We start from the raw sequence: 16,197 nt of genomic DNA, 5'->3' as shown, positions 1-16,197 counted from the left end.
TTGATAGGTGCAAAGTGGATAGCCATGGCAGACTATGTGCATGATACAGTGTTTGTGACTACTGTAGACAGGAGGTGGCAGCAGGAACCTGTTACGCCTGGTGATATTGATATCAGTCACTTATTGTGCAAATGCCCAATGCATTGACCCATTAAGAAACTGCATGTCAAATTAGTTCTAATCACTAACCTGAAGAAATCGATCTCCATAGTAATAGTTCTGACAGTCCATGATCAGCTGAACATAATTTTTTGATATACGATTAAACAGTTGACACTGCACTCTGTAATCAGTCTGGAAACAAAATCACATGATGAATAGCACTTCCATAAACATTAACAACCTGGTTCACATATACCCCGACTGTTACTCGCTATTCTCAGTGACAGACCCTGAGTGTCACTCACTATTCTCAGTGAGATACCCTGTCACTCACTATTCTCAGTGAGAAACTGACTGTTCCTCAGTATTCTCAGTGAGACACCCTGTTGTTCACTATTCTTAGTGAGAAACCCTGACTGTTACTTACTATTCTCAGTGAGAGACCCCTAATATTACTCATTCTTCTCAGTGAGAGAACCTGACTGTTACTCAATATTCTCAGTGACAGACCCTGACTATTACCCACTTTTGTCAGTGATAGACTTGACAGTTCACAGTTCACTCCAACTGTTACTCACTTTTCTCAATGAGAGACACTGACTTGAGATCACTATTCTCTATGTAGTCAAGCCTCCTGCTGCACTGTTGTTGAACAGCACTGTGCTCACCTCTCCTGCACCTTTGTACAGTAGCAATGCTGCCATCCGATACAGGTGATGCTGCCAATCCATTCCTAAGGAGAGTGGGAGTCAATTTGGCCTCTTTTTCCCTAAGGCTAAAGTATCAGTACAGTGGTGTTATTGTGATCCAAATAGTTTTCTTCAGGGCCTCAAAGATGACGACACAGTCAGCACCAAGAAGCAGAAAGGATCCACCGACTGAATACATCTCTCAGTTACAGGAGAGCTGAAGAAAGACATCAGAGGTTCGGCTGCAGGCACGAACAGTCAGTTCTGTTCGGGGAAACTTCAATCTGTTCAGAACATAAGCCTTGAACAGATTTACAGAGGCAGTAATGAAACTGTTTCTGTGTGCAGATAACTGTTTGCAGTGCCTACAACAAGATGTTTACACAGTGGGAAACAAATTCTCGCATTCTACTAAAACCATTGGTCTTTAACTCAGCATCTTGAAGACTGAGGTTATGTTTCAGCCTGCACCAGGCACAGTATATGAGACACCAGACAAAACCATAGATGAGAGATAATGGGAACTGCAGATGCTGGAGAATTCCAAGATAATAAAATGTGAGGCTGGATGAACACAGCAGGCCAAGCAGCATCTCAGGAGCACAAAAGCTGACGTTTCGGGCCTAGACCCTTCATCAGAGAGGGGGGATGGGGAGAGGGAACTGGAATAAATAGGGAGAGAGGGGGAGGCGGACCGAAGATGGAGAGTGAAGAAGATAGGTGGAGAGAGTATAGGTGGGGAGGTAGGGAGGGGATAGGTCAGTCCAGGGAAGACGGACAGGTCAAGGAGGTGGGATGAGGTTAGTAGGTAGATGGGGGTGCGGCTTGGGGTGGGAGGAAGGGATGGGTGAGAGGAAGAACCGGTTAGGGAGGTAGAGACAGGTTGGACTGGTTTTGGGATGCAGTGGGTGGGGGGGAAGAGCTGGGATGGTTGTGTGGTGCAGTGGGGGGAGGGGACGAACTGGGCTGGTTTAGGGATGCAGTAGGGGAAGGGGAGATTTTGAAACTGGTGAAGTCCACATTGATACAATATGGCTGCAGGGTTCCCAGGCGGAATATGAGTTGCTGTTCCTGCAACCTTCGGGTGGCATCATTGTGGCAGTGCAGGAGGCCCATGATGGACATGTCATCTAGAGAATGGGAGGGGGAGTGGAAATGGTTTGCGACTGGGAGGTGCAGTTGTTTGTTGCGAACTGAGCGGAGGTGTTCTGCAAAGCGGTCCCCAAGCCTCCGCTTGGTTTCCCCAATGTAGAGGAAGCCGCACTGGGTACAGTGGATGCAGTAAACCACATTCCACATTAAGCAGAGGTTCACCTGCACATCTGCCAATGTGGTATACTGCATCCACTGTACCCAGTGCGGCTTCCTCTACATTGGGGAAACCAAGCGGAGGCTTGGGGACCGCTTTGCAGAACACCTCCGCTCAGTTCGCAACAAACAACTGCACCTCCCAGTCGCAAACCATTTCCACTCCCCCTCCCATTCTCTAGATGACATGTCCATCATGGGCCTCCTGCACTGCCACAATGATGCCACCCGAAGGTTGCAGGAACAGCAACTCATATTCCGCCTGGGAACCCTGCAGCCATATGGTATCAATGTGGACTTCACCAGTTTCAAAATCTCCCCTTCCCCTACTGCATCCCTAAACCAGCCCAGTTCGTCCCCTCCCCCCACTGCACCACACAACCAGCCCAGCTCTTCCCCCCCACCCACTGCATCCCAAAACCAGTCCAACCTGTCTCTGCCTCCCTAACCGGTTCTTCCTCTCACCCATCCCTTCCTCCCACACCAAGCCACACCCCCATCTACCTACTAACCTCATCCCACCTCCTTGACCTGTCCGTCTTCCCTGGACTGACCTATCCCCTCCCTACCTCCCCACCTATACTCTCTCCACCTATCTTCTTTACTCTCCATCTTCGGTCCGCCTCCCCCTCTCTCCCTATTTATTCCAGTTCCCTCTCCCCATCCCCCTCTCTGATGAAGGGTCTAGGCCCGAAACGTCAGCTTTTGTGCTCCTGAGATGCTGCTTGGCCTGCTGTGTTCATCCAGCCTCACATTTTAAAACCATAGATGACACCATTTTCAAAGCTGAAGAATAGACAAGATGTGGGCATTGCAGGCTTCTTCAACATTCATTGTCCATCCCTAATTCTTTATTCATTTATTCATTCACAGGGTCATCACTGACCAGGCAGCATTTATAGTCCATCCTTAATTGCCCAGAGGGCAGTTAAGAGTCAACCACATTGCTGTGGGTCTGGAGTCACATATAGGCCATGTCAGGTAAGAATAGAAGTTTGCTTCCCTAATGGACATTAGTGAACCACATGGATTCTTTCCGACAATCGACAATGGTCATCATTAGATTTTTATTTCCAGATACTTCATTGAATTCAACTTCCACTATTTCCATGGATTCTAACCCAGGTCCCCAGAATGCTATCTGGATCTCTGAATTAACAGTCCAGCGATAATACCACTGGGCCATTGCCTCCCCTTTTTTCAAACCACATTACTATGGGTTTAGAATCACCTGTACACCTGATTAGGTAAAAATGGAGATTTCACTAATGAATCAGATGGGTTTTTAAGACCATTAAAATAATAAGCATTACGCTACTTTTTAATTCCTGATTTTTAATTAATTTACATTCACCTTCTGCTATGGTGGGATTCAAACCCATATCTCCCATTTTCTTTGTCTAGGCTTCTGAGATATTAGTTCAGTGACATTACCACTATGCCTACCACCTCCCCTAAGGATATTGGTGAAGATATCTACACACAGAGTGAGGAAGCAAGTTCTGCCTGTGGCTGATACTACGACTATGTCTGAAAGCAGCAGGACATCAAGCTGAAGGCTATGAACAAACTCCTACCAGGCCAAAGTCCTTTCTATTCTGCTGTTTGACACACAATCCTGGGTCTGCTGCAGGACCACATCTGAAACACTTCCACTAAAGACACCCACAATCCATCATGAGAGTCTGATGGCAGAATGAAACCACAAACTATGAGGTCCTCCATTGTACTGGGCTCAACAGCATGGAGGGACCCCTTCAAAAAATTTGACTTGACAGCTGAGTATGTCGCCCACATGGGTGAGTACACAATCCTCAAGAGGGATCTGGGATCTATGGGGAACTGCCTCCGGACAAAAATATCAAGGTTGTCATTTACTGGGGGGAAAACACCCTTACAAACTTCTGTATGGCAGAATACTGCAGATGAGCAGTCCACATGAGGGAGACACTGAAATCTGGGTCACAGTTCAAGGATCATCTATGTCAAATTTGCAATGTCCAACATGCCCAGAGATTCCACTGCTGCAGAAGCTTCCCCCTGAGCACCAATAATGTTAACATGAGCTGTCAGTTCTGTGGCCAGCCATACCACCCAGGACCTTTCAACAACACGACTCACAGGAGACAACTTCGATAGCGTGCACACACTTGAGCAAAAAGGATTCTACCATGAAAGACTCCAGTTAATGGGAGTTCAAATCTCACTGTAGTTTAAGAAGTGGAATTCAAGTTTTAAAACAAAATTTTGTTTTGATACAATTGACCATGAATCTGCTGAATTCTCATAAAAATACAACAGATTCACTCATTTCCCTCCTGATCTTTAAAACTGAGACAAGGAGGAAGGTCTTCATTCACAGGGTGGTGAATCTTTGGATTCTCTCTTTCCAAGAGCTGTGGAGACTCAGTCATTGTCTACGTTCCACACCAAGATCCATAGATTTTGACCAGTGATGAGAAATGGGGAATGTGGGAAAATGAAGCTGAGGTAGAAGGTATTGAATGCAGCAGCAGGCTTGAGGGGACTAATGGCCTGTTCCTGCTCCTGTGATTGGCAGGCAATTAAGCTGGGACTTTGTTCACTGAAGCACAGGAGGTTGACAGGTGACCTTATAGAGTTTATAAAATCATAAGGGTATAGATAGGATTAATGGTAGGTTTTTTTTTCCCCCTAGGATGGGGGAATTTCAAGATGAGGGGGCACATTTTTAAGGTGAGAGGAGAGAAATTGAAAAAAGACATGTGGGGCAATTTTTTTTTTACAGAGAATAGTTCATGTGTGGAACAAACTTCCTGAGGAAGTGGTCGATGTAGGCACAGTTACGGTGTTTAAACATATTTAAATAAGTACATGAATAGGAAAAGTTTGGAGAGATATGGGCTAACAGCAGGCAGGGGACTAGTTACATTTGGAAAATGTTCAGCATGAACTGGTTGGGCTGAAGGGTCCAATTCCATGCTGTGTCTCTCCATGACAGTATTGCTCAGAGGCCTGACTGTTGGTCTGTTGCCCACAGGCTCACATTGTGATTGCTGTACATATCCACCCAGCCACCAGGGAAGGTACACACCTACAAATACAAATAGTCTTTGAAAGCTGTAAATAGTTCACAAGCTGACATTGTAATCATCTATTCCTGTTAACAAAACCCTCACCTGGTAGAGGAGCAGAAACATCCACCAAAAGGTATCCAGAAGGAGGTTCTGCACCAGAGTGGAGTGGAGTAACTGCTGGAACACAGTCAAGTAACCAGACTGCAATCAAGAGAAACTAAGCACCATTAGTCTGTTACATTTAGCCAGAGAGGAAGAGAACAAACGTTTATTGAATGAATGAAAAGAGCTGTAATGTAGAAAAGGAGCAATCTTACTTGAAACCAAGGCTGTGACATTAAATGGGCAGGAGAATGCATTCCAAACCCCACCCCATCACTGTCTTGCTCTCAAACCTACACCACAAACCATCCCAGCCCAGGCCCCCTCAGTCTTTATCTCTCACCCATGCACACACACCAGCCTAGCCCCAAAAGCTCACATTCTGTCCTCCAGGCAGCTCACACTCAGTCTCTCCCAGACTGCTTACACTCAGTCTCCCCCAGGCAGCTCACACTCACTCTTCCCCAGGCAGCTCACACTTTCTCTCCCACAGGCAGCTCACACTTTCTCTCCCACAGGCAGCTCACGCTCACTCTCCCCCAGGCAGCTCACGCTCACTTTCCACCAAGAAAGTTCATGCTCACTCTCCCCCAGGCAGCTCACGCTCACTTTCCACCAAGAAAGCTCATACTCACGCTCCACCAAGAAAGCTCACACTCAGTCTCTCCTGATAGTTTCCCCACTCTCCCCAACAGTCCCTCACAGTTCCCCTTCCCTCTCTTGCCCCAATGGCTCACCCTTTCTCTAACAATCCCTGAATGTCTGTCTCACTGACAATTCCCCCTCTTTTCCCCCAACAGTTCCCTCTCTCTCTCTTGTCAGCACCCCCTCTCCCCAGTAGTTCATCCTACCTCCTTCTCCATCAAAGTTAAAACTTAAGAATTAGCAGTAGGCATAGGCAATTCAGCCCCTTGAGCCTACTGTGCTATTTGATATGATCGTGGCTGATTAACCGTCTCCTTAAACCTCGCTATTTCCAATCAACTTTCTGACTTAATAAACTCAAACCCGACCAAGATAGGTAAAAGCATGATTTGGTTGAGGGCCAGATTATGAAAGTTGCCTGGGATGTTCTGTGTTGTGTAAGCAGCAGCTCTCTCATTCACTGACCTGTTTCAAGCAATGTGTGCGAGCCTGTTGCACATTCGCCCAGATCTGCTCCAGGTCTGTGTCGTTGGGCAGTGGAGTCGGTTTCTCCATGCAGAACCCTGGATATTGCTGAAGCTCCACCAACTTCGGCTGGACATCAGAATGCTGCACAGCAATCCATGTGAGAGATACAAAAACAGATCAGACTGAAAAAAAGCATAGGACAGAGACTGTTCTGCACATTCTGTATGAATTGTCTCCAGTGAGAAAGAAGTCACAAGTGAAGGGTGCATGGTGACCAAGACATCCATCTTTACAAAGCTTAACGGACCCCACACCCAGCCCATCAAGTTAATCTTTCTCTTTTTAAACAACATTCTCTCAAAAAGCACTCAGGTCAGTTCCGTCCCAGTAACTACAGACTCCAGAAGTGGAGCGCACAGTCTTTCAGTATCAGGGGTATGGTCAGTCAGCATTGGGGGAATGATCAGTCAATGTCCACAGGAAACGGTTTGTCAGTGTTGGGGGGGATGGCCAGTCAATTTCAGGGGGAATGGTTGCTCACGGTCACGTGGACCAGTCAGTGACTGTTGTGGTAATGTTCGGTCAGTGGCATGGAGAAGGTCAGCCAGTATAGGGGTGGAATGGTTCTTCAGGGTCTGGGTGGGAGGTTGATGGGGGATTTGTGAGAAACACTGACAATCCCTCATTGACAGAAATGAAATGTTCCCTTTGATGCACTGTAAGGAAAACAAGTGAAAGAGCACAAACCTTGCTCTTTGGGCGTTTCTCCAAAGGTATCTCAGGAAATTTTGAACCATACTGTGGTCTCAATTCTGGAAAATCAATGAACACTTGGAATAAGTGAAAGACAATGTGCATATTGTCCTAAATTCTCAGTGTTTGAGCAAGATGTCAGCAGAACTTGATAGTGGAATATCATGAGAACGACTATAACTCATTAACATTCCTCTGATATTGGTACACCAGGTTATGAGCAGACAGAGTAACAATAGTCAAGATATTTTTCCACATGCAGGATGTTTGTAGGATAGGAAAATTAAGCTGTTTTAAACACGAGCATCAGTGACACTGCAACAATAGCACCTAGTTGTATCCGTGACGTAACAACAGTCAGTACAGGCATCAGCCACATGGTCATTATAGTCTGTACAGGTATCAGTGGTGTAGCAACAGTCTCTACAGATATTAGCGACACAGTATCAAAAGTTAGCCCCTGTATCAGTGACATAGTAATGACAATCTGTACTGGTACAGTAATTACAAACTGTACCCATACCAGTGACACAGTAACAAGAACTGCACAGCTATCAGCAACATGGCAACAACAGTCTATAAGGGATTAGTGACATGGTAACAAGAGGCTGTACTAGCATCAGTGACACAGTGATTATAGTTAATACACGCATCAATGACCCAGTCACAACAATCTGTACAGGTATCAGTGACACAGTATCAATAACTAGCCCCTGTATTAGTCATGAAGTAATTACAGTCTGTTCCGGAATGAGTGACACAGAAATGGCAGTCTGCACCGGTATCAGTGACACAGTAACAAGAGTCCGTACAGATATTAATGACATGGTAACAAGAGTCTTTATAGGTACCTGCACTGTAACAAAAGTCTCTACAGCCATCACTGACATGGTAACGACATCTGAACAGGTTTCAGTAACACAGTAATAACAGTTTGTACTGGTATCAGTGAGATTGTAATAACTGTCTGTACAGGTATTAATGACACCGTAACAACAGTCTCACAGTATCAATGACACTTTGTTAATAGTCAGTCTCAGTATGAGTGACACAGTAACAATAGCCTGTACAAGTATCACTGACATTGTTATGACAGTCTGCACTGGTGTCAGTGACACAGTAATAACCTGGTGTACCAGTATCAGAGGCATGTTAATGAGTTATAGTCACTCTAATGATATTCCACTATCAGGTTCTACTAGGTAATCCCTCTGACTCCTTTAACTTAAGACATAGTATAATATTAGATATTCTTACTCTCTGATTGGATGCAGGCCGGTAGCACACATTCTTTATTTCGAGTCTCAACAAGCTGTGGAGAATCAAAGTTGATATAATTGTCAACAGTGAATTCAGACAGAGACACACTGCTTGTGGTTGGTCACTGCTGTTTCCAGCATTGATCATGCTATGTGATTTTTTCAAAATTCTTTCATAGGATGTAGGTGTCATTGTCTGGGTCAGTATTTATTGCTTATCCCTAATTGCCCTTGAGAAAGTAATAGAGAACTGCATTCTTGAACCACTGCAGTCCATATACTGTAGGTTGACCCACAATGCTGTTAGGGAGGGAATTCCAAGATTTTGACCTAGAGACAGTGAAGGAGTAGCAATATATTTCCGATTCAGGATGGTGAGTGACTTGGAGGGAAAATTGCACATGCTGATGTTTTCATATATCTGCTGCCCTTATCCTTCAAGATAGTGGTGGCCATGGGTTTGATAAGTGCTAAGTATCTTTAGTAAATTTCTGCAGTCTGATCTTGTGGATACTACTCCATGCTGCTACACAGCACTGGTGGTGGAAGGAGCAAATGATGGTGGATGTGGTGTCAATCAAGCAGACTGCTTTGTCCTGGATGGTCAGAGATAATGGGAACTGCAGATGCTGGAGAATCCAAGATAACAATGTGTGTAGCTGGATGAACACAGCAGGCCAAGCAGCATCTTAGGTGCACCTGTTCATCCAGCTACACACTTTGTCATCTAGTCCTGGATGGTGTTGAGTTTCCTGAATATTGTTGGAGTTGAACTCATCCTGGCAAGTGGGCACTGGTGCCTTCTAGATGGTGGATGGGCTTCTAGGAGTCAGGTGGTAAGTTATTTGGTATAAAATTCCTGGCTTCTGACCTGTTCTTGTAACCACTGTATTTAAGACTATGAGAAATAAGAACAGGAGTAGACCATTTAGCTTTTCAAGCCTGCTCCACCATTCAAAAGGACCATAGCTGAGCGAACACTCCAGTTGTTTTGAATTTTCCCTATAATCTTTGATTCCCTTACAGATCAAGAATTTATGTCAGCCCTAAATGTACATAAGGACTTCCCCACAGCTCACTGTGCCATGGAATTCCAAAAGCCATGACCTTTTGAGAGAAGAAATTCCTCTGCATATCAGTCCTAGATTGGTGCTCCTTCTTTCTGAGACTATGCTCCCTGGTCCTAGGCTCTTCCATGAGGGGGATCATCCCTTCAGCATTTACTCTGTCAAAGGAGGTTCAAGAAACAGAACACTTACAGGAACAGTTTTCAGGATATTTTTCCTCCATGTTGTGGTAACCAGTGATATTTGATAGGACACATAAATGAAAGAATAACTGAAGCTTTCCTGAAAGGTGAAAATAATTCAAAGGGAATATTATGTGCCATCACTAAATGAGGGTCAGAAAGTGGATCCTGAATTAAACAAATTGGCACAATCAGCTTATACTGTAAGTACAGGCCAAAGAAGTGCTACTATTTTAAGAATGGAGTGCTGATGTAGAAGTAAAAAACTAAAGTTGCCATGGTCGCAAAGGACTGCGCTCACACTAGAGAGAGTCCAGTGGTGGTTTAACCTGAGGGTTCCAACACCTTAGGCAAGGGGTGAGCCTGAGAATGTGGGACCTTCACAGTAACTTCAGCAAGTGTAGGAATTAAACCTGAGCTGATTGCATCATTCTGTGTCACAAACCAGCCATCCAGCTAATTGAGCTAACCGACCTCCTGAGTGGAGATCTTCTCACAGACGTGTAGATTAAGACTAGCCAGTTGTAAGTCAGATAGCAATACTGCCCAGCTGAAATTGAGAGATATTGTGGGTGGCACATGACATGTCCATAAACAGGTATTTTAGAATTTCAGAAAACCTTTTTCTGAAGAAGGGTCTAGGCCTGAAACATCAGCCTTCCTGCTCCTTTGATGCTGCTTGGCCTGCTGTGTTCATCCAGCTCTACACCTTGTTATCGCAATGAAATTTTGGTATTGTTTTGTTTACAAAGTGAGCCAATAAAAGCAAAGTTCAGTGGTCCCTTGAAAAAAGTTAAAAAGGTTTGCAATGCGATATTGGTAATGGATACTCCTGGTCGTCTTCTGGAGAACTGTCTGCAGTTCTGGTTGCCTTGCTATAGGAAGGATGTTATTAAATTAGAGAGGGTTCAGAGGGTTTGAGTTATAAAATTAGGTTGGATAAGCTGAGACAGCACAGTGTGGAGTTGGAGAAACATAGTGGGCTAGACAGTATCAGGGGAACAGGAAAGTTGACGTTTTGGGTTGGGGACTGTTTTCACTGGTTTATAGGAGGTTGAGGGATGACCTCATAGAGATTTATAAAACATGACAGGCATAGATAAAATCCATAGCAAGGGTCTTTTTCCTCGGGTGGAGGAGTTCAAAACTAGGGACATATTTCGCAGGTGAGAGGAGAAAGTTTTAAAAAGGAGCAATTTTTTTTTTACATAGTGAGTGATTTGTTTGTGGAATGCACTGCCACAGGAAGTGGTGGATACAATACATTTACAACATTTAAAAGACATTTCCATAAATACATGAATAGGAAAAGTTTTGAGGGAAAGTGGTTGGTGTGAACTAGTTGCACTGAAGGGTCTGTTTCCATGCTCTATGACTCTATGTAGGGTAAAGAATCAATGGTATCATGTGAACATGTTGAAACAGTGCAATATAGAGAAGATGAGGAGAATGTCCACGTATGTCAGGTAGTAACTGTAGTAAAAGGGGGTAGAGGACAAAAGGATGAGAACGAAGGAGAAATTTACAATATTCAAAAAGAACTCCCTTCTACTGGATTAAAAAGTTTAGAGATATTAGAGAATTCGGACACTGCATTTTTGCATCTGGAGAAAGATTAACCGGAAGATATTAAACAGGAAGACTACTCAGGTGGTACAAAGGAACTTGCAAAGAGACACTTGGGTGTATCACATTAACCAAACATGACATTGATGCACGTAATTTGCACCCAATAAATCAAAACCCACATTGATTAAACTAAATGAAGTAGGCTCAATTAACAAAAGAAACCTGACATATGTTGAAGAATCAATTGATCGAGACAAGCTAGAATAATTGGAGCTTTCTCCTACAATATAGGTTCCTAAGCCGTGCTTTCAACTAGAATATGTGTAGGCTAAAGGAAAATGAATATGCCTCAATGATTGATTCATACCCTTTTCCTAGACAAAGAGATTGCATCGATAGAGTTGGCAGTGTGTCATTCTTAACCAAAACTGATTTCTTAAAAGGATGCTGGCAGACGCCATTGACAACAGCAAAGGAAATTAACAATTTGGCACATTCAATAGATTATATCAATTTTGGGTAATACCATTTAGATTTAAGATTTCCCAGCCACATTTCAATGAATAATGAAGAGAGTTATAGCTAAAGAACCTAATTGTATAATTTACTTGGATGATATTGTAATATGTAGAAAGTGTTAGAGACTAGTTCCCTGCCCTCCCAACAAAATATATTTTGGAGATAGGCTAGACCCTAAAGGCAAGTGTAAGGTACTGTTTTCCAGATATAATTTGATTGGCCCACCACTAAGATTTAATCAAAAAATACTTCCTTTTTTCATAATGTAATTAAAATGTAACAAAATGAAGAAGCGGTACTCTATTGGCATAATTAACAATGTATTATTTAATCCCTAATCATTAACTGTTTCAATATGGGCGGCATCACCTAAACACTTTTTGACAAAATGCAACGCAGCAAAATAGTTATTCTCACATGCCGTCTCTCTCCAGGCCAGTAGAATGAAAACTGAAAGGAACAATCTATCTCTTCTGATTTCTGAGAGGATAACTCTCTAAGTCTTCAATCTAACTTCAATCAATTGGATTAGGATTATTCCACGGCACAACATCATGGGCTGAAGGGCCTGTACTGTGCTGTACTTTTCTATGTTCTATGTTCTAACATCAATGAGAATACTAACTATCCACTTCAGCAGCTGACAGGAAAAAAAACTGAAAGCAAAAGGGTCTAGGCCCAAAACATCAGCTCCACACTTTGTTATCTTGAAAGCAAAACCAAAGTACTTTAGGACTGTGTGACCCTGCCCACTCACGATTCTTTTGTCAAAATCTGAAAAAGAAACCCAAAGCTATCTACAAACTGTCTGCTAGGAGGAGACGCCTCAAAGCCACTATGACAAAACTCTTCTGCAAGAAAAACATGATAGAACACATTCTCAAGGCACAGTATCATCACAAAGGAGTATGTAAAATAGTTATACAATTTGCTTAAACAATTGCAGTTGTCAGGGTTGATGTTACAACTCGCAAAAAAGTGAACTTACAAAAGCGAAAGTAACGTATTTGGGACATTGTGGTTGGTTGGCTTGCTGAGCTGGGGAACTGGTTTGTTGTTCTGCAAATGTTTCATGACCCTGTTGGGTAATACAATCAGTGCAGCCTCCAATGAAGCGCTGTTGTGTTTTCCCATCTGTCATTTGAACTCTGACGTCCATTGAGTTATTCTGATGCTCAATGGTCGTAGGAGTCTTGTGGTCAGTTCAGATGTGTTCCTGATGTAAAATAACATGATGAGTATTTCAGGGAGTGTAGTATCTTCTTGGTGTCATTCATATGTTAGGCATCTTCTGACCCAGTTTTTTGCGTATCCATTGTCTTTGAATATCTGGAAGAGGCACTCTTCTTCTTGGCGTAGCTCTATTCTGCTGCAGTGTGTTATTGCCCTTTTAAATAATGCTCTCACGCAACTTCATTTGTGTGTGTTCGGTTGGTTGCTGTTGAAACTCAGTACTTGGTCAGTGTGTGTGGCTTTCCTGTGTACCTTTGTTAAGAATTCACCATTTGTCCTGTATTCCACCATGACATCCAGGAATGGGAGCTGTTTGCTCTTCTCCTCTTCTCTGCTGAATCTGATTCCGGTGATGGTGTTGTTTATTAGTTCGTGTGTCTCCTCAAGTTTGGTCTGTTTAATAATGACGAAGGTGTCGTCACAACTCTACTTCTTACATAGATGCCTCAGGAACCAGGTATTACTAGGTCATACGCAGCATGAAATACAAACCCCCAATCAACAACTCACAAGCTCGTAAAACCGCAGAACATAACTGCTGCAGGATGGTAAAGGCAATGACAAAAGACGCACACAACTGGCTCCACAGATATAAGAGAGAAATTACACGCCAAAAAACTTTATTCCTGGAAGCTGCCAACCAAGGCTGGACAACAGACCTAGAACAAGCCATCAACATCAGTCAACAGACTACAAGAGCCAGGAAAAGACAGACCCTTTGAGATAAACTAGTCAAACTAACCCAACAAACGACAACAACAGAGCAGGCACCTGGATATGAAACCTCTCAGCCAGGAAACTGACAGACACAGAGAAAGCTGTTCTTATTCACGGACTCAACTACAACTACAGAGACGCTAACAAAACAGAATTCCCAGCCACATTGGAAACCACACTGAGGACCAACAGCATCAATAACGAAACACAGCAAACCACTAGGGAGACAGTGATCCTAACAGTGACCATAAAAAGCAAATGTAACACCCTTAACACAACTGAAAGGAAAGCCCTAGAAGGACTGAAAAATGACTAGAACATCACAATATTACCTTACCAGAAGGCACAGGGCGCATGACAGTAATACTAAATAAACGGGACTACCTCTCCCAGGCACATGCACTACTAGCTGACACATTCCAGCAAGTGCACACAGGTCTGACACAATGGGCACCAAGATTCTCAACACACTAAAGAGACTCAAACAGACCGGACAGATCAACTTAACAGACTTGTTAAGAATGAAACCTGAAGGAACTAACACCCCTCGATTCTGCTGCCTTATGAAGGTACACAAACCAGAAGTATGCCCCAGACCCATAGTCTCCCTGCCAGGCATGCCATCACATAGATTAGCCAAGGAACTACAAAGGAGACTAAAGCACCTTGTCAGCAAGTCAGCCCACTCAATCCATTTAGCCTAGGAGTTCGTCAATTCCATCAAGGACATAAGAATAGATGACGACGAGACCAATGGTATCATTTGACCTCACTGCCCTATTCACATCGATAGACATGCCACTAGGAACAATGACAGCACTACTCAAACAAGAACAAGACCCCAGTGACACCATCTCCACAGACAACATGCTGAAGCTACTGGACCGACACCTTCACCTTTAACAACCAAATATATTAACAGATCAACGGGACACCCATGGGATCACCTGTCTCCGGACTAATAGCTGAAGCGGTGATGCAGAGACTAGAAAGTATGGCCCTTCCACTAATCCAAACGAAACTATAGATACACTACGTGGATGATTCCTTAGTCATCATTAAATGGACCAAACTAGAGGAGACATACAAACTAATAAACAACACCCTCACCGGAATCAGGTTCACCTAGAAGAGAAGAACAAGCAGCTCCTATTCCAGGATCTCATGGTAGAGCACAGGACAAATGGGGAATTCCTAACGAAGGTACACAGGAAAGCCACACACACTGACCAAGTACTGAATTTCAAACAAACCACCCTAAAACACACAAGCAAAGTTGCATGACAACATTATTCAAAAGGGCAACAACACACTGCAGCAGCACAGCTACACCAAGAAGAAGAAGAGTGCCTCTTCCAGGTATTCAAAGACAACGTATACCCAAAAAACTAGGTCAGAAGATGCCTATCACATGAATGACACCAGGAAGCTACTAACGCCCCAAAAAACTCATTACACTACATTACATCAGGAACACATCTGAAATGACCACAAGACTCCTACAATTATTGGGCATCACAGCAGAACACAAACCAAACATGGGAATTCCTAGAAGCCTGATACTCCACGAAGAAAGCCAGCAGGGTAATGAAGCATCTTTGAAACAACGAAACAGTTCGGCAAGCCAACCAACCACATTATCTACAACCTGAGCTACAAATCTACCCTAAAAGTGAATCTGTGACTTTTTTTAGGACAAGGTCAAGTGTCACCCAGAATAGCAAAAGTAAGAGTTTTGACTGAATTCCCCATCTCTGAAACAGAACAAGACATAATTAGGTTTCCGTGTCTGACTCTATGACTATGACTCTATTTGTATCCAATTTCAGAATGATAGCTGTAACCTTGATACAAAAACAGATAGAGATGCCATAGTCAACAGAATGTCAGGCAGCCTTTGAAAAGCTGAAAGCAACTTTGACAAATGAACCTGTATTAATGGCACTCAACTTTACAAACTGTTTAGACTAGCACTATTGATTTGGGAATTAGAAATTGATTTGGGAATTAGAATAGTTCTCTTCCAGGACAATAAGGGCAGGATGGAGAAGACGGTGGGTTATGTTTCCAAGAAGTTGAATCAATATCAGAAATGATATTCCAGGATGGAAAAGAAGGCTTTGGCAGTGTTGACAGTTCTTCAACACTTTGAAGTTTATGTTCAACATTAAAATTATAGGAGACCTTGGTTTTTAACTGATCATAATCTGTTAACTTTGTTTGTGACATTTAAAATTAAAACACACTGCGTGATCTGTTAGAGTTTGTTTTTTGCAGCTTTTTTATGTAAAAGTTGTACATACGTCAAGGAAAAGAAAGGTTGTTGCTGATAGTTTATCCTGAACCTAGTGATTTATTTGATCATTTCTATCTCTCACTGGGTGTTCCTCCTGATCACTCCTGCCCCGACACAGGTCATAACACACACTGAGTCCTGTCCCTGACTGGATGATACCTGATGTACTCAGTCACTACTGTTTCTCAGGGTGATACACTTGATTACTCCTGTCTCTCACTAGGTGATGCAG

The 16,197-nt window shown here is 43.3% G+C and overlaps 1 protein-coding gene across 5 annotated transcripts in view; it reads right to left on the bottom strand.

Moving 5' to 3' along the window:
* LOC125447239 (protein FAM227A-like) overlaps positions 1 to 16,197 on the bottom strand; it is a 78,688-nt gene that overhangs the window by 53,904 nt on the left and 8,587 nt on the right. For all 5 annotated transcript variants that reach the window (XM_059640529.1, XM_059640531.1, XM_059640528.1 and 2 more), the window contains exons 4-8: positions 8,381 to 8,435; positions 7,118 to 7,182; positions 6,368 to 6,511; positions 5,258 to 5,356; positions 190 to 294 (exon numbers count right to left, since the gene is read on the bottom strand). In XM_059640529.1, the coding sequence (XP_059496512.1) occupies positions 190 to 294; positions 5,258 to 5,356; positions 6,368 to 6,511; positions 7,118 to 7,182; positions 8,381 to 8,435 (468 nt within the window). The remainder of the gene's footprint in view (positions 1 to 189; positions 295 to 5,257; positions 5,357 to 6,367; positions 6,512 to 7,117; positions 7,183 to 8,380; positions 8,436 to 16,197) is intronic.

The sequence above is a fragment of the Stegostoma tigrinum genome, chromosome 38 (genome assembly GCF_030684315.1).
Source record: "Stegostoma tigrinum isolate sSteTig4 chromosome 38, sSteTig4.hap1, whole genome shotgun sequence".
NCBI classification, from domain to species: Eukaryota; Metazoa; Chordata; class Chondrichthyes; order Orectolobiformes; family Stegostomatidae; genus Stegostoma; species Stegostoma tigrinum.
This window is presented reverse-complemented; position numbering and strand designations above follow the sequence as displayed.